This window comes from Sitophilus oryzae, unplaced genomic scaffold, assembly GCF_002938485.1.
Source record: "Sitophilus oryzae breed Bouriz unplaced genomic scaffold, Soryzae_2.0 scaffold_1449_pilon_pilon, whole genome shotgun sequence".
NCBI lineage: Eukaryota > Metazoa > Arthropoda > Insecta > Coleoptera > Curculionidae > Sitophilus > Sitophilus oryzae.
The window spans coordinates 860,510-878,289 of NW_022146114.1; the positions used below are offsets into that span (position 1 = coordinate 860,510).

The 17,780-nt window shown below is 31.5% G+C and overlaps 1 protein-coding gene across 1 annotated transcript; it reads left to right on the plus strand.

Moving 5' to 3' along the window:
• Window positions 1-1,225: 1,225 nt before the first annotated feature.
• On the plus strand, window positions 1,226-15,026 carry LOC115877394 (cathepsin L-like proteinase). Its single transcript, XM_030893544.1, has 6 exons — window positions 1,226-1,516; window positions 5,478-5,607; window positions 5,660-5,871; window positions 8,018-8,201; window positions 9,216-9,377; window positions 14,676-15,026. The coding sequence occupies exons 1-6, from the start codon at window positions 1,388-1,390 to the stop codon at window positions 14,885-14,887; spliced, it is 1,029 nt and encodes a 342-aa protein (XP_030749404.1). The 5' UTR covers window positions 1,226-1,387; the 3' UTR covers window positions 14,888-15,026.
• Window positions 15,027-17,780: the final 2,754 nt, after the last annotated feature.

The window sequence follows — 17,780 nt, forward strand, 5'->3', positions numbered from 1 at the left end:
AGATTATCTAGGTCAATCTCTAGACGCCATTAAATAAAAATTGAGATAAAACTTGTCAAAAACTAACACTAATCGTAGAAAGATTGAAAAAGGATGGAATCGTAGAGTAAAAAGAGAGAAGTTCCTTTACTCAATATAAAAATAAATTACAATATTCTTAAGGCCAAATGGCAGTAGGTGCCATAAAATATAAAGAAGAGCACCGGCCAACTAAATGACGTCAAGGGCTTGACTTTCTAAAATTTTTATCAATTTTCAATTCACCAAAATTATCATCGATTTTCATTACTCAGCCAACTTTGACACCGTTTTTGTGTCGATCGTATAGTATATGAATGAATAGCTTCTATCAGTATGATATAATTCAACGTCTATAACATAACAATTCAATCACAATATATTACAGAAAACAACAAAAAATGTGCAGTATAAAAAGAAACAAAACAGTTTTTGACAAAATTTGTAATTCGGTTATTCCAGCATACATACATTTTCAAGAACTTTTTAATATCTACTAAAAAAAGTTGTGGGATCCTATGTAAAACTATGTCGTATGTTTTAGTTAGTGTCTATGTAAGTACCTATACACAGGAACGTTTTTAAAAATTGTTGTCTAATCAATTCATCATTATCATTCTCAACTTGTTCAACCATTGCCAATTATGGTGTAGCCTCCCTCACATATTTAGATACTCTCTTTGTAGTTGCGCCCATTGTTTATTGTTTGCTATGCGGGCTCAAGTTATATCATGGTTCCATCTCAGGTTTGGTCTTATTCTAGGTCTCTTAATTCCTCGTGGGTATCATGAACACCATGCTGTAATTCTTGTGATCTATCTATTGTCCGTCCTTCTTACCAGACGTTCGGCCCATTACCACTTGAGGGATCAGTGATGCCAACTCGTGGGAAATTTCCGGATTCATGGGATATATCGAGAGCCAGAGGGAAAAGGGGAATTCTAATCAATTAGCTATCAATATTTATAGCAACTGTTAGACAGTTTTCAGCATATGCATTATTCTTTTTGAATGACTACTACTATGGCAATACATTTTTTTGTTACCAGGTCTGAAGTAACAGTAACTATCTTTGTATGCATTTTTCAATTCACCGAGCAATTTTCAGCATATACATTAGCAATATCCTTTTGCATCAGTACTATTTTGATTAAAAATATATAAAATAAAAATAAATATTATAAGCCATTAATCTGGTAAATTTTTCGAACACTGTGTAACTATAGACAGTAATCAACGACTTTTTAGTGTAGTACATATTTGTATATATCTCCATTCGAGAATTAGACTGTTGGTATTTCCAAGGGCTATTTAATCTTTTTATAGGTCCTAATTACATTTACTTATAAATACAGTACATGAAAAGTCAATGATTTATTGTTCCAAGATCCACCCAACGGTAAAAATGAGAGTTTTTATCTTAGCTAGTTGTTTGATAGTTGCCGTCAGTGCTTCTTCTCAGCTTGAGCAGGATGCCGCCCTATTTCAATCGTTCAAAGTGAGATTTTATTTTTGTAACTTGAAAATATCCACTTAGCATAAAAGTAGTATATTTTTTTCAAACGTCACAAAAGTATTAATTTTTGCGACGTGATTGACAATATAAAAAACTCATTTTAACGCCTAGGCATTAAAAGTACGAAAATATATGATTAAACTCAACGAGCCGTAACCATAGTTTGTTGATATAAAACTACGTAGAAGGTATGAGTTTTAAATATTTTTGATATTATTTATCATTTGGAACGTTTGAAATTGTTTAAAAACTTATTTGTGGCGTTTGAAAAAAAAATAGCATGTTCTATTCGGAGTAAAAATAACTTTTTGTGCCTCAGCTGTATGTCAGACTCGCTAACGCTGCTTTGTCAAACGTAAAGTAGTAAAAATTATACTTTTTGTGGCAAGGCTGTACGTTTGCCATTACTGGCGAGGCACAAAAAGTTCATTTTTACTCCGAATGGAACCTGATAGTTTATTTCAAAAATCAAAAATATTTTTTTAAACAATTTCACAAATCACAAATAATATAAGAAGTAATACCTTCTAATTAATTATATGTATATTGAGCAACAATGTATACAGGGTGGTCGAAATTGGTCTGTTTTAACAGAGGAAACCTATTTCCTGACTAGATAGAGCAAAACCGATATAGATGTCATGGGCTCGATTCCTGAGACACGTTTAATGGAATAAACCGCCTGTTGATATTTTCACTGTCAACTGAGATACGGGATCTTTTTGAAAAATTGCTCATAACTTTTTTATTTCGCGGAATAATAAAATTCGTTCTTAAGGCAGACGTTCTTAAGGCACTTTTTAAGCACAATCCAGTGGCGTAGTCAGTTTTTTTCTATGCTTGCTCTTTTTGTCAGAAATAATAAAAAACAATTTTTTAAATGGAAATCATAGTTGGCTATGAACTTAAAAAAAATGCTGGCGTTCCAACGATATAAAATTATGTGTATTTATTTCTAAAAATGAGAGAAATATAAGTTTTTTATCTTTATATCGAAGCGAGCTTTCATTTTGTGTTGACCTATTTGCCTAATTATCTTTTATCACAATTTAATATTCTATATTATTATTTATCTGCATAATTAAAGACGTTTAAAAAGATAAATCGATACACTAAACAAAGAACAAAATTAAAAAAACGTATTTTTCTGAGTGACGAAGTTTTTAATTTATGCAGAGATAAATAATAATATAGTATATTTAATTGTGATAACAAATAATTAGGCAATAGGTGAACACAAAATCATTGCCTGCTTCGATACAAAGATAAAAAACTTAATATTTCTCTCATTTTTAGAAATAAATACACATAACTTTATATCGTTGGAAAGGGTTAAACGCCAGCATTTTTTTGAAGTTCATATCCAACTACGATATCCATTTAAAAAATTATATTTTTTATTATTTCTGACAAAAAGAGCAGTATAGAAAAACTGGATTCTGCTTAAAAAAGTGCCTTAAAAAGGTTTTTACAAATGGTAAAAAAATCAAAAAGACCCCGTATCTCAGTTGACAGTGAAAATATCAACAGGCGGTTTACGCTATTAAACGTGTCTCAGAAATCGAGCCCATGACATCTATGGCGGTTAGGTTAGAGCAATCTAGTCAGGAAAAAGGTTTTCTCTGTTAAAACAGACCAATTTCGACTACCCTGTACATTTGATTTTTGATACTTAATGTCAGTCATAGACAAACGAAACAAGTTTAAATTGGAAAGTGCCCATAAGGACAATGAAAATACTATTTGGCGCTATTCTAACAACGGTCGCTCTCCGATGTTTTTGATAACTTCGGAGCGGTTCGGTTTTTTCCGGACTTATGTCGCCAAATATTATTTATTGAAATTTATTATTTTCTTTTAATTTTTTAAATAAAATACAGTGTGTTGCATATAAGAAACTTTATTTTATATAAGGACATGTATGAAATACCTATGAAACATTAGAAACCGACGTTATGCCACGATCCACGATGGTTTTTGCAATTCACACAGCTTTTTAAGTTTTTAATGCCACTTTTTCACAATTATCACTCACAAGATAGCAATAATTCACTAAACTCACAAGATAGCAATAATTACTTTGAAAATGGACGCTTCAAACACTTTTCGTTATTTTTTAAATGAGGGCAGTTTAAATTTTAGCAAGATTTTATAATTTTTAAAGATTTTACTTATACAAGAGAAAATTATTTCTGTTCTTGTTTACGGTTGTTCTTAGAAACCGCTATAGCAGCGCCAGATCCCGTACAACGTAAACGTATGCACCCCAAAACAAGTCGAGTTTATATTATAATATAAGTTTTGACGGCAAGTCGAGCATTCCAATTAGGGAATGCAATCCCGCAAATGGGGGATCCCTCTGTGATTCCGCGGGATTAAAGTTGCGGGATTTACCGTGCGGGATTTGCGGGATCGACACCAGGGGATTCCCCTTGCAGCTTGGCCATTAAAAATAAGTGAAACAAACAGGTTAATTGTTAGATTTCTTTAGACATAATGTTACGGGATTTATATTCTCATAGATTTCTTTTCTAATTTTATTTATTTTGGGCTTAATATTGTAATTTTAGAAACAGTTCTTGAATTTAGTTTATTGTTTTATCAAACCTGGAACATTCGCCATTTCTTTAAAATCTAAAATGAACTAAAAAAGATTTTGTGATGCGGTTTGGACTAGGTTTTAGATGCATGTATTGCAATGAAGATAATGTGGTTTTCGAAAATATGAAAATATATTTAGCGAATTCTCGTATACAGGGTGTTTAATAAGAGTGAAAATTTGGTTAAGAATCTTTTTACCGCAAATTTACAATTTTTTAAAAATCGAAATTTTTACCAAGTACGACTGATCTGTATTGAAATTAGAAAAAAACAATTTGATCGGTTTTTTATTTTTTTTGTTTTAAGGAAAATACGACGTTTTTTTACGATGGTCCTAAATGGGACAAAAAGCTTTGTACATTCTGCATATGCCAAAAAATTATTGATATAGAGTGTATCTAAAAGCAGATAACTTAGAAGTTAAAAAAACTTCAACATCAGAACAATATTTTTATTTATAAAATAAGTAGATAAAATATAATAAAATTTAAGTTTATTTAATATTAAATATATTTTTTGAACACCCTGTATACATCGCTCCAAATTTTTGTACAGATAGATTAAGATACACGCTTTATCACTATTTTGTGGGCCTATACAAAATTTACAATGCCTTTTTTACCATTTAGGACCAAATCTATGACTCTAAATGCATATTTTTCGAAAAAAAAAAACGTATTTTCCTTAATACAAAAAATTTAAAAAAAAACACCAAACTGTTTTTTCTAATTTTAATACAGATTAGTCGTACACAGTCAAAATTTCGATTTTTCAAAAATTGTAAATTTTCGGTAAAAAAGATTCTTGTTTGTACAAAAATTGTTTGTACACTATTATAAAACACCCTGTATATGAGAATTCGCTAAATATATTTTCGAAAACCACATAGCATCTTAATCACAGTAGATGCGTCTAAGACCTGGTCCAAACCGCATCCCAAAATCGGAGAGAGAAAAGAAGAGCATTTATTGTTTACAATCCCGCAAATTTGCGGATCCGCGGGATTGGTTACTTTAATCCCGCGGGTTTGCGGGATTGAGATTTTGGTGCGGGATTGCATCCCCTAATTCCAATGTAACTAAACTTGTTTCCTTTATCTATGACCCATTGTTGCTCACTCTACATAAAATTAATTACATGGTATTACTTCTCATATTATTTCTGACTTGTGAAATTGTTTAAAAATAACTATTTTTGATTAGTAATTATTATTAGTAATTATGTTATTCAAAGTAAAAAATAATTTTTGTGCTTTGCGAGTAACGAAAAACATACAGCCTCGCCACAAAGAGTATAATTTTTACTCCTAATAAAACAATATATTATTAGTTGCTTTGTGTAGTTGGAGCATGGTAAGACTTACAACAACCATGTCGAAGAATCTGCTCGTTTTGCCATCTTCAGAGAAAATCTTCGTACCATTCAAAGCCACAACGCTCGATTCGACCAAGGACTGGAATCCTACACCCAGGGTATGTAATTGTTTAAAACTGAAAGACAATACTAAGTCTAAATTTAAACCAGGTATCAATCAGTTCGCTGACATGACGCCCGCTGAATTCAAAGCCATGCTTGCTTTACAACTTTCCACTAAGCCCGCCTTCAATTCCAACAAAAAAATCGACTTACCTGTAGGAAATACAATCATTCCCGACTCATTTGATTGGAGAGAGAAGAACGTCATTAACCCCGTCCAGGATCAAGGAACTTGCGGAGCCTGTTGGGCTTTTACTCTTGTAAGTTTTATTATATTTTGTGTAATTATGAACCCACAGGACAACGCCTCTCATACGACGTGGAGGCCCAAAGGAGGTTTGTATTGAAATGTACACACATTTATACAGGGTGGCGCACCTCATTCGTCTCGGTTGATTATAACGCAAAGATGTAAAAACAACATATTTTATGGGTATATGTGGGAAAGCAATAAGCATAATTTAAAACTATGTTTAAATGTACAGGGTATGTCAGAACTAAAATCCACACCAAAGTTTATTTGTTCTTATGGAACGGTATTTTATTTTATATTTGGATCCTTTGTTGGATCCTTTGGCACAAAATAAAGCATTTATTATAAGGGTTAAATATGTTTACAAACTTCCGTTTTTGAGATATTTAAATATATTTAAATATACAGACTATAATAAAAAAATTGTCAACACCTTGTACATTGCTTTTCAGAATTAATTCTTGTGCTGACTTTTAAGCCAGAGAAATAAACTTTACTGAAAAATTTGATTGCTTCAAATACAATACCCTGTATTTTTTTTAAATTAATCGAAGCAGATTCAAATGATCTTTCAAACTATATTAGGGTTTCCTATACCTATCTAGATCAGATTTTGAATAAAGAGCAATTTTTCATCGTCGTCATGGCAAGTTTCTAATGACAGTTAGTAGCTATATTCAAAATCGAAATTAGTTTATGGAGTTTATTTAAAATTTATCGCAATTTACTTTTATTTAATTTAGGTCCCTACAATAGTTTAATAAATAATATTTAATAAATATGTATTTCTTATATCAAGAAAAACGAAGAAGTAATTATTTGATTTATTTTACGATGACTTGTAGATATATGGATTTTCTATAATAGAACCAATTACGGCAAATTCATTTTTTCTTACACACTTTCAACGACAGGTTTCTGCCTAATAGTTTTTTTATAAATACTACTAGCTCTGCGAAATAGGAAAATTCGTTTTTAAAATGAGCGCTTATCAGGAAGATTCTTATTTGGATATCTTTGAGCATAAACCCTTTAGGCCAAGAAGCAATTTTCCTCACAAAATAAAATCACTAGTAACATATTCATTCGTTCCGCTAGCACATCCTGCTTTATTTTTCTTGACAAAATATTGAACACTTACTTATTATACTATTGTAAGTAAACTGTCTTTAAGTAAACTCTTATAAATCTAAATATTAATGTCCGTAAACTAATGTCAATTTTAAAAATAGTTACTAACTGTCACTAAAAAATTGCCATGAGACACTAGCCATCTTGATTGCCATTTTATTGAAAATCGTTTTTTATTCAAAATTTGAGCTAGATAGGTATAGGAAACCATAATAGAGTTCGAAAGAACATTTAAATCTGCTTCGATTTATTTAAAAAAATACAGGATGTTGCATTTGAAATAACAAAGTTTTTATGTAAAATAAATATTTAAAATGGATCAGCAATTTTTGGTACCCCTGTATAAATTTGAGGAAGCAATAAAATTTTCAGTAAAAATTATTTCCCTGCCTTTAAACTCAGCACAAAAATTAGTATATGCCAATAAAAAGACGCATTGAAAGTATCTATATTTAAATATCTCTAAATATTTCAAAACCCAAAGATTTTAAGATTTTGGGCCCAAGAATCCCAAAATGAAATAAAATACCGGGTGTTCCATAAGAAAATATATAATTGGTATCGATCTTAGTTCTGAAACCCTGTATATTTAAAATAATTTTAAATTGTACACATTGCCTCCCCTTATATATCCATAAAGTATTTTGTTTCTAAATCGTTCCGTTTTCGTATAATCAACCGAGGCGAATGTATTTTTGTGCTCTACCCTGCAAAATGTTTAGGAATCGTTCACCGTCACGTCATATGTTGTCGAACTCTTACTTTCACTTGACAACCAGATGAAAGAGATTGGTGACGTCATTATTATATAGCATCATATGTAGAGCATTCCGTAAATTACTGAACATTATTTTGAAGGCTAAAAACATAAAAGTCGTTCTCTTTAGAGCCTCCGCGTCATATGAGAGGCGCCACTCTGTATTTTCAATTTTGATCTTCGTTTGGTTAAATTTGTGTTAATCAGTTCTACAAATTATTTGTTAAATTAGATATTATTGACGAATTTATCAATCTAATTCTAGGTTGGAGCTACTGAAGCTGCCTATGCTATCAAAACTGGAAATCTAAGCAAATACTCCGAACAACAACTAGTCGACTGTACAGGAGACTTTGGCAATTTGGGCTGCCAAGGTGGATATTTGACTGATACGTTCTCCTACATTGAAGCATATGGTTTGCAATATGAATCAGATTATCCATACGAAGGTATAGATATAGTACTTACCAGTACCTGGTAAGGGTGATTCAGACTTCCGAAAAAGCTCAATATTAGGTTTTGGGTTTGCGAATTTCATTTCATTTTTTTTTACATAATGTAGGGGTAATTGGTAATGGCATATTTTGAAAATATTTTTGTCAACATACGATTCAAACAAAATGCATTTTCTTATAATTAAAATTTTTAAAAATTATCTAAAATGTCAATATTCCATGGGTATAGTGATAAATAAGGTCTAAATTATAAAAAATGCATTGTCTACGAAAACTTGAAGAGATAGGTAAATAATGGTTTAATACACTTTGATAGACAATTAAATTGTGCATCTAATTCCCGTAAGATATACAGGGTGTTCCATTTAAATTAAACAAGTTATTGCCGTTTAAAGCTAGTAATTATTTAATATAAATTTTTAGACAATCTGTATAAGGTAGTATTTTGTTTATTATTGCAACATAATATGCGGTCAATAAATAAATTTGGGTAAATATTTAGTATTAAAAAATTTGATACTCTTGGAGAAATGAAGCCTTAAAATCTTTACTGCAATTTCATAAAATTGAGAATATTTCAAAAACGGTAAGGTTTAAGTGTGATAAACCTTAATCAAATTTACCTTTATTTCAATCGTAGAATCTAAAAATAGAATAATATATAATAAATCTATAATATTTTTACAAAATACAACTATAGTATTTTTTACTTATTTGGAACACTCTGTATCTTGTAAAAATATTTTTAAATTGTAGCTCTAATAGTCCTTCAATGAACCCAAAACTTACAATTCCTAAAAATTTAGCCACAATACTCCGTGTCGTATGTGGTGAACAACCCTGTTTTTAATGCGGTACTTTTAATATCATAATTTCCTCTTTTTGTTGATTTTGTTAAGAATAATTTTGTCAAGGTTTACTGGATAAACGTCATTCGGTAAACTTAGATTTAGTTAGGACGTTATGCGGTACTAATATTTAAGACTAAAAGTGATGTTTTTATTGTAGGTGCCAATAGTACCTGCCAATATAACTCTTCCAAAATTGCAACCCACATTGAATCCTATGTCTATTTCAGTGGTAGCGAAGACGCATTGAAAGTATCTGTAGCTACTGATGGACCAGTAGCAGTTGCTATCGATGGAGATTACATACAATTCTACGCCAGTGGTAATTACTTCATAATCTATCCTATTAACACAATATTTACCAACATAGTCAATTTATTTTATATTAAATCGATATTTTACTTATATTTCTATAAGCAAAGGTAGTATATTATGCCGGGTGTTTTTCAAAAGTAGCTCATCCCCCAAAGTTTTTATTTTTTCAAAAAAAATGAGATTTGGTATATGAATGAAATCTGTACTGATTAACGTATTCAGTTAGTTTCAATCACTTTCTGTCTCTCCGCAGATGACTACAACTTTTGATTTTTAAATGGCAACTTCAGTAATTTTTTTTATTTCATAGGAAGTGACATTCTAAATAGGATGGCATATCATATGCCAACTTTTGGCATTTTCAAATAAAAAACTAGTACTTTAAGTAAGTACCGTGTAGTTAAGTTCCACCGAAAATTACAACTTTTGATTTTGGAACGGCAGCCTCGTATTTTTGTTTTACTTTATTCCATAGAAAATGATACTCTGAATAGAATGACATATCATATGTTAACTTTTGACATTCTCGCTTAGAGTTCCATGGTTTTGTTAAAGAAAATACTAATTTCTAATTAAGGATTCAAGGCTTCTAAATAGATTTGGTCGTCAAATATTTTCGATGTAACTGTAACAATGTCAAATGTGTCTTTTCCCTGTCGGTTAAAGATGCTCACATCGTATTTTTAATCAAAACTCGTTTTCAAATGGAATGTAGGTGGCTTATTAGGATATTTGGCAAAAGCATATATTTACGAATAATTTGGTACCACAAACTTTGTATTTCCAGTCACTGTCGTTGTGAACATCATGGTACTTTAGGTAGAAATTTAAAATAGTAGTTTTTTATGCAAAGGTATCAAAGGTTGACATAGGTATATGTAATTCTATGGAGAAGGTAATTTTCTATCAAATAAAGTAAAGAAATACCAAGGGTACTATAGTAAACGCCACGAATGTTTGGGAGTGATTCATCGGTCGCTACCATGTGAACTAATCTGTTCAAGGTCACATAAAACTTAATTCCAGTGCCGTGGTGTTTCAAGTCATATAATATTCAATATATAATATGTTGTAATTTGTTGTTTTAACTGTCAAAGTCTTGTAAAAACATATATTTGGTTATAAATTGTTACGGTTTAAAATTTACTTATTTTGCTTATTTTTAGGAATAAAACTAAAACTTACTTGAATAACTAGAATAATAACGTTTAATTAGCTTACTTCTTAACTGTACATATAACATCTAATAATATCTTATCTATTAAGTCTCTTCACCACAACAATTTCTTGGGATGGAGTTGTCTCCGATAACTGTAATATAAAACCTCATTAATAAAATATCAATTTGTCTGTTTAAAACCTACCTTTCTTTATACAGTGGTTACTCATTCTTTATTTAGACTTATGCTTGTGTTAGGATAATTCTTGGCATATTTCTTCGGGGGATTCTTGAACATAGACTTGATGTGATTATCTTTGGTCTATTTTCAACGCAACAAGTGGGAATGTTGGGTCTGCAATATACATATGGGTTAAGGATTTTATTATGTATTTTTCCTGTGTGTAATCAATTGGTTTTACCTGATTATAGTTGATTTTTCTCTAAGTTTCATCTTGTTTATATTACGATTTACAGACTGACGTTTCAATTGTTTGTCAGCTAATCGTGTGACACCAGCGTTGAAGGTTGACAGATAGATCTTTGTAAATTAGGTTTTCGAACTTTTTAATCGTTTTTTTTTATGATCGGAAAATGTCTTAATAATTTTCCGATATTATGTTCATACAGGGTCCGGCAATAGAGCGTCGGGCATCTGTAGCTCCTAGAATAAAAAACTTGAGCATTTTGTTTAAGTGCAAACCTAAAGTATGCATCAGGATGTATTTCAGGAAAATATTTTAACTTCTATAGGGTGGCTCAAAAAAGTGTGAGTGGACATTGATGATTTTTTTAAATGGAACACCCTGTATATTATTACATTTTTGGTTTCCTTTCAGATCACTTTACATAACCCTAAGATATGAATAAATATATTTCGATAGTTTCAGAGATATTAAAAAATAAATCAAAAATATATATTTTTCAGCCCATTCTTAAAAAAATTATTAAAAATACAAGAACTGTTCTGAAATCAAAACTATATTAAGTACTTACTTTAGATGGTCTGTACTTAATTTGCTATAAATATGAAAATCGTAAATTATACAGGATAATTAACCCGTATAATAAATACCTTTTTTTGGGCCCAAGAATCCAAAAACGAAATAAAATACCGGGTGTTCCATAAGAAAAAATATAACTTTGGTATGGATCTTAGTTCTGAAACACCCTGTACATTTCAAAATAATTTTAAATTGTGCACATTCCCTCCCGGCATATACCCATAAAATATTTTGTTTCTACATCTTTCCGTTTTCGTATAATCAACCGAGGCGAATGAGGTGCGGCACCCTGTATAAACAGTTATTAGCTTTTTCCCGCGACTACGTTCGCGTTACACCTCGAATCGTTCATTCATTGGTTTAAATGATTGTTTGACTCTTTATAATAGACAGAGCTAGTGAACCTTACAAATGCACTATTTAAACTATGTTTTTAAGAGTTTTAGAGCTACTCGTATTTCATATGAAAGTTAGAAATTGTCGATTTTCTGGGTATTATACAGTGCGAGTCTTGAATAAGTGTAAGTATTTTCAGAGCTGGTAGATCTCGATAAAAGAAGCATATTTTCTCTTTACCGTTTTTTAATAACTCCAAAATATCCGAGTTATTTTACTTTCAAAAATTAAAAAAAAAATTTGCTTTAATTTGCTTAAATTTTGGGAACCACTGGAGCTTTTCGGGTTTTTCTGTCTGGTAAATTTATTCTACTACCTATGTTACCATATTATTAAGAAATTTTGGTTTTTAAATAAAAACTAAAAAAAAGTTTTTCAAAAAATTCCAAATTTTCCAAAAAAAATATCGCAAAAAATTTCATAATTGTTTTTCTGGGGTCAAAATATTATACTACCGCTAAAAATAATTGCACTTACCTAAGACTCTTCCTGTATATCCTTTCAAATAATCGATTTTGTTATTTTTGACTAAAACCAAAGAAGACATTTTGCTAAATCTGAAAAAAGAAAATCTCTGGAAAAACATAAATAGTGCAATGTTTATGTACCCTCTACCTATGGTCCCATAATATAAACTGTATTACTAAAATAAATAGCCCTGACATATAAAGTTTTCAATTAAATAATTGAAGTTTTCAATTGTCGCTTTTCTTGATATACTCCACTAATTTTTTTATTTTTCAAGAGCACTAATACACGCTTTATACGTAATTTTTTATTCCTAGAAGGATGTTTTGAAGAAGAAATATTTCGTTCGTATTACTGATGTCAGTAAATAAACCCTTTTATAAAATTTTATAATTTTAGAAGTTATAGTAATGCATTTTCGTACAGCCAAACTTTCATTCCCTATTCTACTCCCTAAGGGTATGAATTTCATAAATTCACTTTGTCCAAATAATTAACTCATGTCTTTTAAATGATCCTTTGTGCAAATTTTTATGCGTATAATCCAGAGGTCACGAAGGAACATTAACATTTGATTTCGTGAACTCATAGTAGTAAAATAAATACGCACTTAAAGGTTGATTGTCACTATTCCGTTTCCATTCCATATTCGTTCGGTATTTTTTATTGTATTGTAAAGCGTCAATACAATAAAAATCTTCCATTCCGTATCGTAAGCTTCCGTCCCGTATCAGTAACATACTTTTTATTGTACAACTTATATCATTACGAAAGTTTTATTTTAAAAATTTGTATCGTTTGAAAAGGGCAATACATAATGTTAACAAAGCTGGTACAAACGGAATAGATAGTGTGCATTGTCCTATTCATTTACATGATATATTTTAAAAATAGCAGGTTAGTCGTGACTGACCAAGTTAAGGAAAAAACCGCATCCTCACTTAAATTTTGAGTTTTTTCTGATATATTTTATGTAAACGGAAGGGAGCTGATATTTTTTTTTTTTTGAGGAGGAGGGAAAAATCTTGCAAATGACACCGTTGGGTAGTGTCGGATTCCTACGGACGAAAAAAAACCCTCCTCGCATTCTAAAGCTCTATCCAGCTGGAAAACGCTTACGCATTACTTCAGCTGGTAGGCTGTCTATGCGGTATATATTATTTTCTTTTCCGCATTCTATTTTCTTTGATTTGTATTATTTTTCGAATGCGTCTATATGTAATTTTCCATGATGTTTCACCGCTTAGCAGGCCTTGCATCATATTTTTAGCATTAAAGACTTGTCCGCCACTGTCCCGTTGGAATGACTCTCTAAACTGCTTCCTTTCATTGCAGAGGAATAGTGTGTGTTCGACACTATTAACTTCCTTGCAATACATGCACAAATTTGAGGTGGATCTTTCCCTTTTATATAAATAGTTGTTAAAGCATCCGTGCACTGTCAATGCCTGAGTTAGAAAATAGTCCGTCTCTCCAAAGCTTCTGTCTAACCAGGTAGTAATGTCTGATATGAGATCATGTGTCCATCTGCCATATCTATCTAGATCCCACTCCTTTTGCCATTCATTCATCAGTATGCCTCTTGCCTCTAGTTTTGATGTCCCTTCGTATCTCTCTCTTCTCTCTTCTACAAGCTGATAATATACTATCTCTCTCTACTCTCCTCTACAAGGGAGCTGATATGGAAAGTATAGTGGGAATCAACCTTAATAAATGTTAGTTCACTTGAAATTAATAAATGATGCCTCAAATAAAAAATTGGCGTAAAATAAAATAAAAAACGTTAACTTAAATAGTATAATTTCAAATTAAACCTAGAACCAAAATCCCAAAAATACGAAAAATATATTTATATAAACAGTTATTATTTACATCAACAAAAATCACCTCCTTAATAGCACTTAAGGGACATAAAGGGCCATTATTATAGCTTTACCGTTCAAAATGTTCTAATAAGGTTGCGATGAGTTTTTTGCAATGACAATTAAGCTATATTGTACACTTCGCGCCCTTGATTACGTAACTAAACATTTAATTGATATCGTCGCACTCTAGTTTGAAATGTAAAATACTATTTTCTGAGCGAAAATGTCAAAAGTGGACATATGATATGTCATTCTATTCATATTGTCATTTTCTACATAATAAAGTCAAAAATACCGAAGGTACCATTTAAAACTTAAAGTTTTTTTTCCGGTGAAACAGGATGTGACTGAAACTTAATTGAATGCGAATATTTCACTATTTAATTACTAATACTACATTACTATTTTTCTAGGAATCTATGATGACACCACCTGCAACCCTAACAAATTGGATCATGCCGTTTTGGCCGTTGGATACGGTATTGAAAATGGTACTGACTACTGGATCCTCAAAAACTCGTGGGGCAGTTCTTGGGGTGAATCTGGCTACATCAGATTTTTGCGCGGTGTTAATCAATGCGGTATCATCGCAGAAAACACTTTCCCGAGAATAGCATCAGTTTAAGTTAAAGATAATTTGTGTATTTTTTATATTTAGAATTGTACGAATTTAAGAAATTATTTATTAATTCTTAATTATGATATGTTAAAGTTGTTGATTTATAACAATAAACAGAGCTACTTATATATAGAGAAACAATAAATTCTTTCTATTTAGTTTTAAATTATATTTTTTCTTTGTTTTATTTAGTTATAGCAGCATTAATAATTCCCATTATAGAAGCGTAACCTGGGTGCTGTACCGCCGCGCCGCGCGCCGCCACCGGCACACGAATGCATTAAACAAGTTGCAACAGAGACACCTTAGACAACTGTTAAGAATCAAATGGTACCACCATGTCTCAAACGTAGCAGTTCTTGAAAAAGCTAGCTGCGAGAGCGCTGAAGTATGATTACTAAATCCCGCTTAAGATGGGCTGGCCACGTATGCAAGATGCAAGAAAACCGCCTACCAAAATATCTTCTTTGCGGTGAGCTTGTATAGGGTAAGAGGAAACCGGATGGACAACTCAAAAGATACAAGGATATTTTTCATGAAAACTTAAACGGGAAAAGCATGTAGAATCAGTGGGAAGAAGCAGCGTACAATAGAATGCAATGGAGAAGAATTGTAAACTCAGTTAACAACGACAACCAAAAAGTAAAGAGGCAACAAAATAATGAGATTTTTGAATGTCCGGAGTGCGGAAGAGAGATAACATCACGTATCGGGTTTTTCAGTCACAGAAAATCACATGAAAGAAAACGCCTTGCGTAACTATCTTCTGGTGCGTGTCAAATATTCGTCAGCGAGTAATGGCAGTGGTAGTAGCATTAATTATTGTCAAATAATGTCAGGCAATTTATTTCCTTCTGCAAGACGAATAAATAAATGTTGTACAGGGTGTCCCAATATTTCGTGGACATAGAACTACTACGTATTTTTGGAAACAAAACAAGTTTATTGGACACAATTTACCTCTATACAAAAGTGCTTTGTTTGTCCGCTAGGGGGCTTTAAACTTTAAAAAATTAAACACATTTTTTCGGATATTTTAAGAACCGTTATTCTAACTTCTAACCGTTATTCTTATTCTAACTTAATTTGAATGAGATTTTGGGTGTCTGTTTTGCTAAGTGCTTTAACATTTGGCTTTAACAAAAATCAAGAAAAAGTACGGTTTGGTTTGGTTTGTTGGAAGTGCGAAATTCTTTTAGTTTCAAACAACAGTAATTCACGGTTGGAAAATATGGGGATCATTTGAGGCGTCTTTTTAAATTCGAAGTGCAATAAAACACAAAGTTTACTTAAGGCAGGATGTGTTACATAGAGGCAACTAGCTTTTTAATTTTAACAGCGGGGTGGTAGGGGTCCAAAGATCAAAAGATAGAATTTCAAGCAAAAATCCAACACTAACCTCGAACTGCCGAGTACTACCATGAACTTGAAATATTACTAACTACTTTTTAACTTTAGTGACTTTAACTAACTATGAGACTCGACTGTAAATAAAGCAAGTAAATATATTTAAACAATTTATTAAAATATCCTATAATTATATATTATATAAAATAAAAATTTATTTAAATATTATATATAAATTGAAATGAATGAATATTAAAGCGAATGAATATGAGAAGTGAATGACTAAAACTAAGACGTCATCCCCCTTATCTAACTTAATCTAAAATACATTGCTGGGGAGATATAACAACAATCTAAACTTATTTAAACTGCCTTACGGTTGTTAATAGACGGATAGATGCAGGACAGGTGTTCAAATGGTGAACAAAAAAAAAACCCTAAATAATATTGGTTGTCTTAGAAAAGAGCCTCAATATAGAACAAGGACTATCACAACATATATGAGTTAAATATGCAGATAGCTTTTGTACAAAAAGGACTAATTAGATCTGAAGTTTACCTCAACGAGAGTTTATGATATCCAACGGGTAAACTCTACACGGGCAATAGGGAGGAACTAGTAGGAATGTTCGGTGCTGTACGGCTCTGGAACGGCTTCTTACTCTACAATTACGAACGACCAAATAAGATTTGGCTATTTTAATCCCATACGGAATACGGTCTGCGGTTCATCCTATTACAACCAAATCCAACCACCTCTGACCATAGTTCGTTCCCAGAAACTCTAATTTCTTCCTACGAAGACATATTAACAACCCACAGGTAGAACGCCTCTGGAGCGGCAGCCAAATCTCCAAGCGTGATGCACACACGGCGGATACGAGAGAAGTCACCAGAATTGGATTTCCTTTAACAAAATCACGTCACGACCGGAAATCTCCCTGCAGGATATAGATAGAGAAATATACATTAGTCAAGTTCCTCTCACATATTTGCATAAATAAAAAAAACAATGTTCTAGAACAATTTTCCAATGCCGAATCCTATATCCGGTCAATGCACGAACTTAACAGAGTAAACCCACAAATAAACCCATATTTCGAACAATTTTTAATTAGATATTATTAAGATTCTAAAATAAAAACAAAAGAATGAATAACTGATTTGACCTGACAGTGACAAGTGATCCTACTGCTAATAGCGGCATCCTACTGCTAATGGCGGCATCGAATGACATTGCTGTGTAGCTGTATATTATCAAGGTGTATATCCGGTTGCATAATCATAAAATACAAAAATAAAATAATATTTAACGATAAAATTATAGTAAACGTGAAGGTCAAAATTAGTTATTTCCTATAATTCATGAGCTAGCACATAGAGGTGGTAGCGAGGAAATTTGACTGTTACACATTTTTGGAAGTAGGTGTAAAATGAAGACACATGACATGATAGGTAAATAATAATAAATCAGAACTAATATTAAATTAGTAATGTAGAGAGATAACAACAGGTTTACAAAAATTAAGATTAAAGTTGATTAACTTTTCTT

Coding starts and splice junctions, on each gene's coding strand:
- LOC115877394 (XM_030893544.1), top strand. CDS start 1,388: ATGATTTATTGTTCCAAGATCCACCCAACGGTAAAAATGAGAGTTTTT. Junction 1,517..5,477: donor CCCTATTTCAATCGTTCAAA/GTGAGATTTTAT, acceptor TGCTTTGTGTAG/TTGGAGCATGGTAAGACTTA. Junction 9,378..14,675: donor CATACAATTCTACGCCAGTG/GTAATTACTTCA, acceptor CTATTTTTCTAG/GAATCTATGATGACACCACC.